General features: G+C 35.3%; 1 protein-coding gene across 1 annotated transcript in view; it reads right to left on the bottom strand.

The window, feature by feature from the left end:
* The window catches only part of RFX6 (regulatory factor X6), a 54364-nt gene extending 39088 nt beyond the window's left edge, over nucleotides 1-15276 (bottom strand). The window contains exons 1-5 of the mRNA XM_024756702.1: nucleotides 15054-15276; nucleotides 14631-14787; nucleotides 11653-11776; nucleotides 9889-9950; nucleotides 109-186 (exon numbers count right to left, since the gene is read on the bottom strand). Coding sequence (XP_024612470.1) covers nucleotides 109-186; nucleotides 9889-9950; nucleotides 11653-11776; nucleotides 14631-14787; nucleotides 15054-15276 — 644 coding nt within the window. The remainder of the gene's footprint in view (nucleotides 1-108; nucleotides 187-9888; nucleotides 9951-11652; nucleotides 11777-14630; nucleotides 14788-15053) is intronic.
* Nucleotides 15277-15302: the final 26 nt, after the last annotated feature.

Here is a 15302-nt window from a genome sequence, read left to right on the forward strand (position 1 = left end):
TTAAAGGAAAATATCTCAATAAGCAAAATTAGTAAGTCATTTTATTCAATAAATATTATACATATTTAAAGACATACAGAACTTATCTTGAAGATAGTCGAACTCTACCTTGTCAGGCCTTTTCCAGAATAAACGGAGTGGTAATATGCACTGCTCTCTTTTATGCCAATCCCATAATAATGATACCTAGAGCAAGAACAGGAACCAGCTCTGCGTTAATGTAGTTTTTTGCAGGGGAAAAAGAAGACTAAAGTAGAATTGAAGTAAACCACAAGTAAGAACTGCAACCTCTTGGTCTGCATCTTCCTTTCCTGATTTTTTCCTGATTAAGTAATATCTTAATGTGTTTAATCCTTCTTTAATGCTAACTAATTCTACTTATGGTCATATTTCTGGCTCTAAGCTTGAAAAAGACAGGAGAATTGCCTACTGCTGACCCCCCTCAAACCTCTAAAACATTAGGTTTCAAAAACAAACAACAAAAAAATTATAATTGCAGGCATTTAACTGCAGGCACTTAAATTTGTAAATGTAGACATTGGCTCTAAGTATATCAAGCGTATCTATCTGCAGACTGCTTGGTTCAATTTGAATGTGGTCAACTGAATAAGAAAATGGTGGGTTTTCTTTGTAGTACATCTATTGAATGGAGAAAAGAGTATAACATTATGTGTGGGAAAGACGTTGATGTCATGCACAGGAATATGTACGAAGCATCTGACCCTTTGAAAGTTATTTTCCTCATGAGGTATGAGAAGCCCAAGTCACTGTCATTTTCACTTCAAACTTTTGTGCAACAATGGGGAAAAAAACATCTCTGTGATGAATCAATGGAAATATGAAACATGGACTGTAACAGTGTTATGAATAATTTGTTATAAATGTATCTATGGATCCTGAGCCACAGGCAAATGTAGCATCTCTCAAGTTGTACCTCATTCTCCAAAACTGTAGACCCCAGACTTACTCCACGCCCAAGTACAAAGGCTACACATGTGACACAACCGCTAGTCAAAGACTGGGTATTTAGTGAGGGTGACCAAAGTCTGCTAATTTCTGCCTTTACGCTTCTTTCCCCTCTCTGTGCACCACGCAGCACCATTCCCTATTTGGTTATTTACCATTTCAATCTGCATTCATCTAAGAAGAGGGAAGGAATGAAATAAAAGAATAAGGGGGTTTCCAGTAGACTTCAGTGTAACAATATTTAAAACTTCATTTCTTAGCATCACCATCTGAGTTTAAAGTGGACAGGACAATGAAGGATCTACGCTTCAAGGCACCTTTGCTGACCTCAGTAATAAAGAAGGGACTTATCAGAGCAACTCTACCCCTAAATGTTTTCAAAGCTCAGGACGAGAGTACAAATGGAGGCCCACATACCTTACGCCTAATCACTTAAAATATATAAATCAAGCGAACATATTGTGAAATAAAATGTCCCTCTCCTCCTATCTTGACAATGTACCTCCATAATGATCTAGTAGGTAATTCTGAGCTTAGAATGCCTAGACTCCTGGAGTTCCATGAGGAAACATGGTGGTGGGAGGAGAGCCGCCCCCAGCTCCCTTATCTCCCCAGCCTCTGCTGCTTTGTGCACTGTGAGGGGCCTCTTGAGAACACTCCAGCCTCCATGTCCAAGATCCACTCTCACACACACCCCAGACAGCTGCCCCCTAGGGGAGGCACCCATCTGGTCTATGTCTCCTGAGGTTGGATGAGGGAAGAGGCCTACTTCGGCCCAGGAGGCAGGCCTGAGACTGTTTGGAATTCTTGGGCCCCACGGACCTGAAATGTGAACTTGAAGGGGGATGCAGTCTCGGGGGACACATTCACTCAGGCAATGGACTCCTTGTCTCCTGGGAAGGAGATCAGCTGGAGGAGGGGAGGAACAGGGCCCTCTATAAGTATGAGTCCCAGAGATGGCTTCTCTCCCATTAGGTTCTAAGGGCAGAGGAGTTGCCTCTAATGACCCTGGGCCATTTGAGATGGAGAAAAAAGAGTTTTTAAATATGAAAAAATTACACCTATTATAATATGAAATGTTTCAGAAAGGGCTGTTATGTTTGAGAAACAGTAATGGAGGGTGATCACGGTAGTGAAGGTATTTTATGAGTGTGGCAGATTGGGAACAAGTTTTCAAATCCTCAGTTTTGGTAGAAGGACAATAGCAGTCTGTTAACCTGAACAGAAGAAACTCCATTTTTACAGTAAGAAAATACTCCTCCGGTAGATAAGGGAAAAGAACCTCTACAGTATATTGGAACAAAGGGAGAAATGAAGGAAATATGAAACTTAAGCAAAGGACATTACAAAAGGCAGCTATATTAATAGAAATTGATAAGGTAAATACCTAAAACCATAACAAAGGAACAGATTTAGATGATATTCAGCCAAGCCTATTAGGATTAGTGAGTGAACATGAGTCTGAAATAAGTATAACTATTTTTCTTTATTAGATTTTAGAACTAATATACCAAAGAAAATGTCTTTGTATTAGAAGAAATGAAGCAAGAGATGCTTGGGAACAAGAGAATCTATTACAATGGAAATATATTGCAATTTCATGGTCTTTTGCAAAGCTTGCTGTTTGTTCTATGGATGCTACAGTTTAAATAACTTCATTCTAGCATATAGTATCATATACTTAAACACAGCACAATTTAAAATCTGGTAGAGATTAAAAAGCCTCTTGTCTAATGTGATGTAAGGAAATCTACTAATTCCTTTAACTCTACCACTAGTACTGTATAAACTTAGCTATTTCTGTCAGAGTTACTTGCCCTCCACAAATAACGCGTGCTTTCCTCACTTTGTGCCTTTACTTTGTTGAGCTCTCATTGGGAATGCCCTTCTTCCTGCATGTCCCCATTTCTTATCCGTGCCTCAAGGCACAGCTTCAACACATGAAGCTTTGCTTGGTCTCTTAGGCAAAATTAATTTCTCTGTCCTTTGAACTCCTCTCTTGGTCAGTTATCCCATGGAGCTTTGCATCTCGTACTAATGGTATATGTATACATGGCTTACCTCCCCTACTAACCTGGAGGAAGGGAATTTCATCTTCCCCTTCATTGTGTTCCCCCTTAGAAATTACTGTAAAGAAAAATCCTTATTTATTGGACCAGTCAATGTGTTCTGCTAGAAATCTGGAAACTGATAAAACACAAATTCTCTTAAAGCCAGTTGTTTTCAATAACTGCTTCCTAGGACTGAGCCTTTCCAGGTACTGGTAAAATATTGGCATTGAACAAAAGTTGTATCCCTAAACAATGTATATAAAGGACATGCAATCAGTGTATTTAGGTGGAAAGACTAGAAATTGCTGGAAATACAAATCTCAATATTTTGCAAGGACCATTGTAATGCTTTAGCACATTTCATATCCAGTTTCTTCTGGAGCCAATAAAATAATCTTCCCCTTTAATCTTCCTTTTAGTCTAACTAGGAACATGTTATCGTCTGTCTGAGTGATGATTTAGTGTCTTTGAGAAGAGATAATAAATGAGCAGCTCTCTGTCTTCCTAACAGCTGAAGATAAACCTCATAAAACCAGGGAGAGTAATTTCATACAAAGTATACATGGATTTTTCATCTCACTTGCAACATATTATATCACTACTTTGTTGTTAATATATTACCCTAAAATAAATCTTGCTAGGAAATATTTGCCAGAAATATTCTAGCATAACAAGAATATATACAGGTAAGTGTTGAATAAAAAGTGAGATTTGCCTCACTGTGGGCTAACTAGTTTTTAAAATTTATATACCAATAGCTAATGTCTATCCTGTAGGTTACTCTGAATAAAGATTCCCAAACATTTCACAGTTCTTTCTCCCTATATGATTTTTATTTTAAAAGATATATGATAACTGCTTAAAAATCCTAGATATGATTAGCTAATTTCTCTAAGAAAATGTTTGCATAATACAAGTAGTCTTTGTGATTATCTAACAAAATTGTCTTCATTCATTAGCATCAACTGTCCTTAACCTTGTGTCAAGCGACAGATATCATTTACATTTTAGGAATAAAGAAGAATAATTAATTAATTTTTATGCCCACATTTTAAAGTGAATGTGTTATATTTTAATAGGACAAATGAAATTATTGCTCCTCTTTTTAGTACTAAAGTATTTACCTTGTGTCTAATACTTTTCTTCATTTGCTGATCAATTTATACCTGCACCTATATTTCTTCTTTTCCATTTTGTCATTATATAGAATTCCTGAAACATATGTTCCCACTGAGCTAGTAGCCCTGATGTTAGTTTACATTATACAAATGATAACTGATAAGGAAATGATGGGATTAAGTTGTTCAGGGAGTTGCAATAACTTACTATGATAAGAGCAGCTGCCATATCAGTTTTATTAACCCACTAAATCACTACTAATAAATAAGATAATCGCTTTTATCCGTCATGTCTGAAAACCAAGATTTGACTGATCAAAGTCTATAAGAAATTAAAATGTAACTTCAAATCAAACAGTTTACTGTGTGCATGAAATCTCATGAAATCTAATTGGTGGGCTCAACTGTGTTCTCCCTTACCCTGCTGAGCCATTTTGAGCAAGGGTGGGACGTGGCCTCTTTTGCTAATCATTGTATCTTTAGGACCTAGTCAGCACCAGGACAGACGAAAAATGTTTACTAAATAAATGAATATTGATAATGAAATTGTTTTGACAGCATGTACCCTATCTTACTATTGTTTGTACCTCAAAAACTCTTTGGCACCATGCTTTGTCATCAATATAAATATGAATGGATTGATGATCCTTGCTATAATACATTCATAACATAAAATAGGCAAGAATTACTTTTCATTAGATACTCTTTGTACCTATAGAATTTTGATTCATTTTTATTTATTCAAAATCTAAATTTAAAAATTTTAGGACTTCCCTGGTGGCACAGTGGTTAAGAATCTGCCTGCCAACGCAGGGGACACGGGTTCGAGCCCTGATCCGGAAAGATCCCATGTGCCGCAGAGCAACTAAGCCCGTGTGCCACAACTACAGAGCCCGGGTGCCATAACTACTGAAGCCCACGCGCCTAGAGCCCTTGCTCTGCAACAAAGAAAAGCCACAGCAATGAGAAGCCCAAGCACTGCAATGGCCCCCGTGATGCAACGAGAGAAAGCCCGCGCATAGCAACGAAGACCCAACACAGCCAAAAATTTTAAAATAAATAAATAAATTTATTTTTAAAAATTTTGCACAGGAAGAAAAAAAAATTATTAGCATTGGTGGTAAATCAAAGAGAAGAAAAGAAAAAGCAAAGTCAGTTTTTATCTTGGTTTTCAGAACATGCAGAATCTGCCATTGGGATTGTTGGTTTTCTTGGCAGGGAGGGGATGGTAACAGAAAATGAAGGGATGGAGCGCAGAGCTTATTATTTATTTATGAATTAATTAATACCAAATTTATTCATATATTAGAAATAATTCAATAGATATTTAGTGATGGTATGTTTTGGGCACTACGACAATACAAACTTTTACAAAATTACTAGGAAAATTGGGAGAAATTATAAATTCCTGTTTCTGCAAAATATGCTTACTTCTTCATTTATATTTCTATATCATCAATTGTTCATATTTCCATATACATAAAAATGTTTTTCAAATGTAAATTTTAAAATATTAAACATCCAATAGAAATGATGATTGTGAAGATAATATACCAACACAGAGAACATTTTGGACAAAAATTAAAAGCAGAAAGCAAAATTGTGTTTGTGCTACAAATTTGCTTTTATAGAAAACATAAATATCTCTAAACAAATATAAAATAATTTAAAATGTCTTATGATTGATGCTTGAGAAATGTTGCTAGCTCTCTGAAGAAGAATCTAATATATTAATTAACATTTAAAACTGTTAGATCAGAAAAAATAAATAAGGAACCTCCATACTGTTCTCCATATGGCTGTATCAATTTACATTCCCACCAACAGTGCAAGAGGGTTCCATCTTTGGAGAAATGTCTATTTAGGTCTTCTGCCCATTTTTGGATTGGGTTGTTTGGTTTTTTGATATTGAGCTGCATGCGTTGCTTGTATGTTTTGCAGATTAATGGAACGAAATGGAGTTATTTGTAGTGATGTGGATGGACCTAGAGTCTGTCATACAGAGTGAAGTAAGTCAGAAAGAGAAAAACAAATACCATATGCTAACACATATATATGGAATCTAAAAAAAAAGAAAAAGAAAATGGTCAGAAAAACCTAGGGGCAAGACGGGAATAAAGATGCAGACCTACTAGAGAATGGACTTGAGGATACGGGGAGGGGGAAGCGTAAGCTGTGACAAAGTGAGAGAGTGGCATGGACATATATACACTACCAAACGTAAAACAGATAGCTAGTGGGAAGCAGCCACATAGCACAGGGAGATCAGCTCCGTGCTTTGTGACCACCTAGAGGGGTGGGATAGAGAGGGTGGGAGGGAGGGAGACGCAAGAGGGAAAAGATATGGGAACATATGTATATTATAACTGATTCACTTTGTTATAAAGCAGAAACTGACACGCCATTGTAAGGCAATTACACTCTAATAAAGATGTTAAAAAAAAGAAAAAATAAAATTTATACCTCAAAAACTCAAAAGTTCAATTAAACAATATTTTGTTGATATGACTGATATAGGAAAGAAGAAGCTTTATCAGGTGACAAAGCACAAACTTTAGAGCCAGATAAACCTTGATCTAAATGCCAACATTGTTATTTTATAGTATCTGTGTGGCCTTGAGCAAGTCAGTGATCTTTGAACTGCAGTTTCCTCCTTTGTAAAACACAGCAATTCCAATCTTGTATTGTCATTGTGAGGATTAGAGATTGTGTGTGTCTGTGTGCATGTGTGTGTGTGTGCTGCTCAGTAAATAATAACTTTTAATTGCATTGCTGATTTTTGGATGCATTGTGAATATCATATTATTAATTTTATATTATTATTAATAATTTCATTACTATTAGGGATAGTGAGGTTGAAAGCATATTCATGTCTCCATTCATTCCTGTACTTTTCCGTTTAATTCTCACACCAAACCTGTAGATAATGGCATATCCAACTTATTGATGAAAAGCTGAACAGCTCATCTAGTTGTATATGGGAATATGGGATTAAAGCTCAGATTTGTCCAATTTTAAGCCTCATGCTCCTAACCACCAGGCAACTCTGCCTTTTGATATATTATCTTCCAAGATAAAAAAATCTAAGGGTATTTCTTGGAAATAAAGTCAGGAAAAGTATCTCGCTAAGAATAATTACATCAGAATATTAACAATGACAAAATACACAGACTCTACATCTTGCCGTATCTTTCAAAATACTTAGTTTACATATAGAAAAAACTTTTCCCCATGATATGAAAATACCAAAAATATAATATGCAAGTTATAAAAAGCAAATGGCACATCAGGTAAGTAGGAAAAAATTCAAATTGTTAATGCTATGCTCTTGGGCATCTGTTCTCAGATATCAAACAAATTGCCTGAAGTCACTACATATTGTTACAACATAAACCTACACACTGGAGCCACATTGTGTCACAATGGACAAGGTTAATGATTCATCCCTAATCCTAAAGGCTCCTTCTAGGATTAATTGACTTTCTCTGCAGCCTGCCTGCCTGTCCTCTTGTAGATCCTGTGAAGAGGATTTCTCTGCATTGCTTTGCCTCTCTTTCCACTATCTAGCTATCTCAAACACTATCTAATCTTTTCTCTACCTACACAAGTCAGTAGGAATCAATTCAGTAGAAATTAGGCAGTTAAACTGATTCGACTTTGAAAAAAAGCTGACTTGGTTAGAAGGAATGAGCCAATTTTGTCTTTTTCAATCTGGCATTTCATTTCTCAGGCCACAATACTATTCACATTAATAGGAATCAATTAAATAGACATAAATTGATAATCTATTATGTAGCAGACCACAGAAATAGTATGAAAATGGGTGAGACAAAGTCTCTGTCCTCAAAATACCACCTTTTAAGGGGAGGAGATAAGTTAATTTCGCATTAGGGTAGGTATCAAAAACTGCTATGAGGGTGCAAAGAAAAGCCTACAAAACATCAAGAGGCTAAGAAAAGATTCAAAAGAAGAGGAAGTTCAGGAGACATTCTTTTAAATGGATAGGATTTCAACACACCTCTAGGGGAAAGGGCATTTTTCATGGAGGAAGATAGCATGAACAAAACAGTGGTGGTTGAGAGGGAAGCAAAGGGGACTGGGCAATAAATTGGTGAGAGCATAGGCTGCATGCTGAAAAGTGAGAAGTAGATAATAAGGTAAGAAAATGGTTTGGGACTAAATCATAATGGACCTTGAATGTCAAGGTGAGAAAAGTTTGTCATGAGCAGGTGAAAATGTCTGAGGATGACAGAGAAATGATTGAACTTCGGAAGGTCAGTTTGGAAGAATGGTATTGAACAGACTAAAAAGACAGAGTCAAGGCCAGTTTTTGAAAGTGAGAATGGAGAGAGAGATTCAAGAGAATTCATAATAAATTAGGATTTATTCTTTTGGCAAGTGACTGAGCCAAAAGACTGAGCTAGCCAATAGAATAACCACAAGTTACATGTGGGTATTAAGCATCTGAAATGTGACTAGTCTGAATTGTGATGTGCTGTAGGTATAAAATACACACGGGATCTCAAACACTTGGTAGGAAAGAAAGAATGTAAAATATCTCATTAATAATTTTAATTTTTATTATATGGTTAAACGATCATGTTTTGGATATGTTGGATTAAATAAAACTTAGTAAAATCAGTTTCATCTGTTCCATCTTACTTTTTTAATATGGCTACTACAAATTTTTGATTTAAATATGTGGTCATGTTATATTTCTTTGGACAATGCTGAACTGGATGTTAGAGCCGAAGGAGACACTGGACAAACTAGAAAATAAGTGGCAGAAGAGGGAAGAGGACTTGGTAGTGTTGCAACAGAGAAGCTGTAGGGGAAGTTTTATGCATTTGTTTTAAGAAGACATTATCAACAGGTTCAAATGCTAGACAGGTGCCTAGGAAGATCAGTAACAGTAAAAATAAGCCATTGAGTTTTTGCCCAGCTAAAGAAATGGACAGGACAGAGGCATGTGATCAGTGCTAAGGCAAGTGAGCAGATAGCTACTCTCAAGAAATAGCAGAGAGAAGAAAAATAACAGAGCAATAACAAAGAGTATAGCAGGTTTGAGACGATTTTATTTTATCAACACAGAAGAGATCTGGATATGTTTGTAGACAGAAAGAAAGGAACAACTAAAAACACAGTGGACAGAAGAAATAATGGGTGAACATGAACCTGTAACTGGGGGTTCTACAGGGGTTGCCACAAGAGATAAGTAAAGCTAAAGTTATCAAGAGAGAGAATTCATGACTGCTTATTTTATATTTATATTTCCATTAAGTCATATGGGCATGGCATTTGTCTTGAAGGGAAAAGAGGGGAATATAAAGAAATTATTATCTGGGAAAGAAAACCAGAGGAAGAACCTGGACCATGTTCAACCCCTGGCTTTGGCCTTGCTCTTTGGAAGTGTTGTGGATTCCATTTGGTCACTTATGTAGCCATATGTATTTCCCTTTCATGACACTGGTACCTTCAGTCGTGGCTTTAAGATTATAAAAATGATTCATTTAGATTATTTCATCAGAAAAAATAATATGATTTTTCTGTGTAAGTTTTGCTTTTTAAACATTATTCTAAAATCCACTTATTTTTCTTTTTAGGTCTTAGAGTTGGTAAAAGTCTGCTTTATTAAGAAGAGAATACCTAGTTCTATTCACTGATAAAGACAATACTTGTTTCACATTGCATTAGTCCTCATATACAATGCATCATATGTACAGATCTGAAATGTGCTCATCCATGTGCCTTACTTTGAATGGCCTCTTGTTCCAAGCCGCCGAGTCGTCAAGAGGGGAAATTTTTGACGAATTGTCTAAAAAGAAAGTCAATTGCTTTAGTTTTTAGAAAGTGTGTGTTTCTGTTGCAAGCCTCTCATATTCAATTAATTATAGAAAGCAAATGTTGAACTTTGAGTAAATATTTAGTCTGGAAAAAATAATATCATACACATACTGATACATAATGACACCTCAGCAAAGGGAGGGAGGTGCTTTTTTGATGACATTGTTCTACTGCCCTTTGCTCAATGTCCAAAGCAGATCATACCAATATCTGCTCTTGCTTGATGTTACTGCCAAAGCAATTATTACTTCATGTATGTGCTTTGTGGGAAGATTTGGGTTTCTTTATAGTAATTCTTTGCAGAGATTTACCCACAATTAAGTATCTACCTCCAACCCTGAAAGGACATGGAAATTTTCTTTGCCTTGCCAGATCTTCAAAGCCATGTTTGAAACTTTTTCTTTTCTACGTTCCTTTCTCTAAATTGCCTAAAAGTTAGCATTTGATTAAAGAACAAAAGTCTCTTCTACATAAAACAGGGCTTTTAACCTGAATCTTAGGAGATCCATACATGATCTTCTAAAGGCTCCATGGCAAACTCTGTGTATTAATATGTGTTAATTTCTTGGGGACTGGTTCTGTAATTTTTATCAGATTCTCAAGGTGTTTTATGGCTCCCCAAACAGTTAAGAATGACGGCCATAAGGGGCACTAATAAAATATTAAAGCTAAAATGGATATTAGAAGTTGTCTTATGCAGCCTCCTCATTTTACAGAATGAGTGAACTGAGTTTTGAGGAAGTTTAGTGCTTTTCAGGTCTTGCAACAAATTAGAGTCTAGGCTAGCACCTAAATCACTGGATTACCATGCCCTTATCACACTGTCTCCTGTAAATGATAGGTTTTCAAAATAAATTAATAAATTATTTTAGTTAAAAAAAAAAACTGGGAAGCCAGACCATAGTAATCATTATTTTCTAGACAACGAGTCCCTCTACAGGTTAGAATTTGGATTTCAGTTTATAAGAGATGCAATGTTTGAGATCTAAGCTTCTTACAATTTTTCTGGGATATCCTTGGTTCTTAGATAATAGAGCAAGACAAGAATCTCAAAGAACAAGGCTCTCCCAAGAGATTGATATTGTTTCCTGATTCTTAAAATGAGATCAACATATGTAAGTACAGGAATGTCAGCTATATAGATTCCCATCCTAACCACACAGGTTGGGTAAAAAGGGATGTTTTTAAATGAGAGAAATTTAACCAATCCCATCACAACATCTTGGAGTTTGGAGTGTAAATATACTTAGAGCAAATGGAGAATTAGGAGAACTATTTATGAAATAGAATAAACACAGTCACCAATTACATTAACAAGATACTTGTCACCTCCACTTAATTCTGCTTCTCAATACAGGCCATACCATACTCTTTAATGTATCCATCTTTGAAAGGAAATATTATTGCTCAAATACAGCTTCCTTTAAGGTCACATTAAATCTTCTAATAGCCAGGGTTCTAATATTCAAAGCATATAGTAATTCAAGGTAAAACAAATAGTAGGTAACATCTAGGTTAAACATATAATAGTTCCAAATACAGCCAAGAGATTTCACTTACAAAACAGATTCTTAATATTCTATAAGAGAATTTGAACAGATAAGTTTGTTTCCATACTGTCTGCCTGACATGACTTCAGTTGTAAGGTAGTATAGCCAATATGTGTTATTTACCTTTCCAAAGGTGGCTGCACAGGCTGGCTCCAGTTTCTCTTTCCGGCAGAAATCTAAATAGTGTGCATAAAGGATGCACCGTGGTAAGCAAACTCCTTCACATACAATGTAATTCTCTTCAAGCCTAAGAAAAAGGGCAAAGAATTAGGTCAAACCTTTTCTTTATTTCTTCTTTCCTTTCCCCTCTCACGTTGATTTAATGCTCCTTTTGAATACAGACTCTATACCAATGAGTTCTTGAGCAGACATGAGTAGACTTCTTTTATTCTGGATAATATTAAAAATATGATCACAAGGATTAAAGTTAGAAGAGCAAGAACCCCAATGAACACCTGCTAGTGCAGTTAAAATACCATGGCTAAGACAAAACCACTCCTGTGTGGTCCACATCCCAAAGAATAGGTCTTAACTTCTGTGTAAGTCTTCCCTGTTCAACACGCTTTGCTCTGTGATACTCAAATATGAATAGTGAAATTGAAGGTGATGGTTTTTAAAAATAACATTCTCAACACTAAACATTCTCTTACTTCTGTGTAAGTCTTCCCTGTTCATCACACTTTGCTCTGTGATACTCAAATATAAATAGTGAAATTGAAGGTGATGGCTTTTAAAAATAACATTCTCAACACTAAAGGGCTGCCAGGCTTCAGGTTGGCAAATGTCTATAATCTCTTACTTTCTTTCACAAACTAGTTCCAAACACTGAATAGTTAGGGAAGCATGGTGATACATTTATTTGCAAAATACATAAGAGTAAATTAACTTCACTTAAGTTCGAAATGGTACCGATCTATTTCTATCTCTACACTTTTTACTGTAATCAGTACTTACAATTATCTAAAAGATCCTGTACACTTGAAACATACTGTTATTCTCTATAGATGCCTCCAAACATGACATATAAATTCAGCTCCATATTATAAACATAATTATATAAACCTTGAAAATTTAGAAGTAATTCCATTTAATTTGGATGCCTGCAATTGCAATTAAACACAATTTATATAAATGTAATAACATATATTTAAGTGTTATAAATATCTGAACAGCAATCAGAACTTGTAGACTCTACTCTCAATTTTTCTAACCTTTCAGTAGATGATATTGGCTAAAATTTACTTATACTCTTTTTATGTATAGTAAAATCATAATTACTACTATACAAGAGCAATGCAATATAGAATATGCATTCAGATTAAAATTGAGTGAAACTCTTCTAAACTCTTTAGATCTCTGATTTAACACGTTCCCAAGGTGCATGAGATAAAAGCTACAGGACGTGTTTCCTAAGCAGGTAAAGTATCAGACATCCATTTTTCTATGACAAAGGAAAAAAATGAATCAAAACCCAATAAAATTTGCATACATAAAACCAAACACCTAGTTGACGGTGAAAATTGAAGTTAGGCAGATTTTTCACTTTAATTTTCAATTCTACTGTTTAACATCCCCGCTATAATCTATAACCTTAAGGAAAAAAATATCAGAAGGTAAATAACTCACCTAGGCTATTTTTTTTAAATTATGTAACACTTTTTTAAGAGAGAGTATGGAGAATTCAAACAAAATGACAACATTTTATAGTTTCAAAAAATATGAAAATTACTGAGAAATATTCAACTATTTAAAACTATATTTTAATGACACGCATATAATGCCCACTTTTTCACCTGGCTATTTTGATGGTGTAGGCATTATTTTTGTCTTCAAAATACTGAAAAATCCTATACATAAGTATAATGTTAATTTTGGGTATGACTTTTTTCTTTAATTGTAATGCATTTACATTTATAAAATAAAAACCCAAGTTTGTTTCCATTCATTCAAGTTGAACTGAATAATGCAAGTGATCATTCAAAAGACCTTCATAATATATCTGAAGTCAAAACCTTTTAGCTCCAATTATCCTAAGAAAAATAGTGTGTCCTAAATATTTCAGATAATTAGCTCAACTATTTACTGCTCTAGTAGATTCTTAACCAGTAAATGTGATATCAACTTCAATAGTTAAACCATAATTTTAGAAAGATATTTAGTTTATATTTCAAATATTTGAAAGAGTTAAGGATATAATTACAAAAATTTACTACATGCAAATTGTAATTCAGTGTTTAAATAAAATAAGATGTGCTAGTTTTTTTAAGATACTGTTTTTTCTAGTGTATTTTTCTAAGATTTAGATCACACTTTACATATAAACAGATCATGTAACTTATCAGCAAGTAGACATTTTTACGTATTTGCGTCTTATTTGGAATTCGGAAGGAAATTTATAGTTCTATTTCTTCACACTACATAGAGAAGTTTAATATTATGTTTTTACTTTAAATTTCTCTTCCTTTTAGAATATTATAAAATGTACTGTATATGTAGAGAGCCTACTGATAAACTCTTGGTTTTTAAAGATTTTCCACAAAATCCAATTAGTGATATTTCACTGTAATAAATCATATGTGAAAGGTAGTTGAACATTTATTTAAGTTAATAGCGTCATCTTAACTGATTTTTCTATGTCTTCTAGTTCAAACACATTTCATCTTATGGCCAATACACAATTTTGAATTTGCTCTCTACGGATAAAGGCACCGTTAAGATCCTTCCTCCTTTTAAGTTGTTTTTAAGAATCATGTTTTATAAACATAAAAATAACAAATATATAAGGACTGAATTGATTGCATGTTAAGCAAATAAGTAATAAAAAATTCATTATTGCTTACATTCGAAGAAATTATAGTTTTAGTCAATAATGAACAGAGTGATGGTTTTTATTTGTATTGCAGATCATTTTTCACCAGTACCAGAGTATGTCTCTATACCAAATATTCAGTGAAAACAATTTTTGGATGAATTTCTAATCGGTCTTTTAAACTTCTCCAAGAAAGTCTGAGGGAGAAGCAAATTGAGAAAAGCAAAGAATCTGAATATACTGACTTTAAAAATTCAACAGGTGCTTAAGGGTATCCTTGGGCGAGTCTTACCACTGCAGGGTGAGCTGAGTCTGCTTCTTTTTATCCTTCATAATCTGCGTGATGGTTTTCTTCTGAGAGAGGTGTGGATCGGTTGCTTTGGTTTTGCTGTCTTGATTGTCCGCAACCTCTTCTTCAGAGGAAAAGTTACCATTGCTTAAATGCATTTCTGATTGCAAGTTGAAAAGATGATAAAGAAAATCAGAATATACAATCAATTAATTAGCCTCTAAATGTATCTTGGCGTCAAACAGGGTGGCCTATGGGGTTCAGAGGAGAGCTATGTAAAATCCTTTCGACTTAATTTCTATTTAACAATCATTTTCCTAGGGGAAATTTATGCGCGTTTGCGGTATGTTTCTTTTTATTATCGGATGCCCTGTAAAAAATACATCCGCGTCCCAATCACGTCCCGGGAGACGGCAGAGCACTCACCGGCTTTAACTCCCACCGGCAGCTCCGGGTCGTCCCCTTTCTCCCCGCTGCCCAGCGCAACCCCGGGCTGCGCTTCAGCCGCCAGGTACACCCTTTCTTCGGGGAAAACGAGCAAACCCTTGCTCAGGAGCTGCACACAACACTCCTCCTGGACTTCGGGGGAAACCTGGGGAGAAGCCTGCACCTGCAGGAAGGCGTCTTCCAGCTCCGGGACCTTGGCCATCCTCCTGGCCACGGAGACTCGGGCAC

The sequence above is a fragment of the Neophocaena asiaeorientalis genome, unplaced genomic scaffold (genome assembly GCF_003031525.2).
Source record: "Neophocaena asiaeorientalis asiaeorientalis breed wild unplaced genomic scaffold, Neophocaena_asiaeorientalis_V1.1 scaffold125, whole genome shotgun sequence".
NCBI classification, from domain to species: domain Eukaryota; kingdom Metazoa; phylum Chordata; class Mammalia; order Artiodactyla; family Phocoenidae; genus Neophocaena; species Neophocaena asiaeorientalis.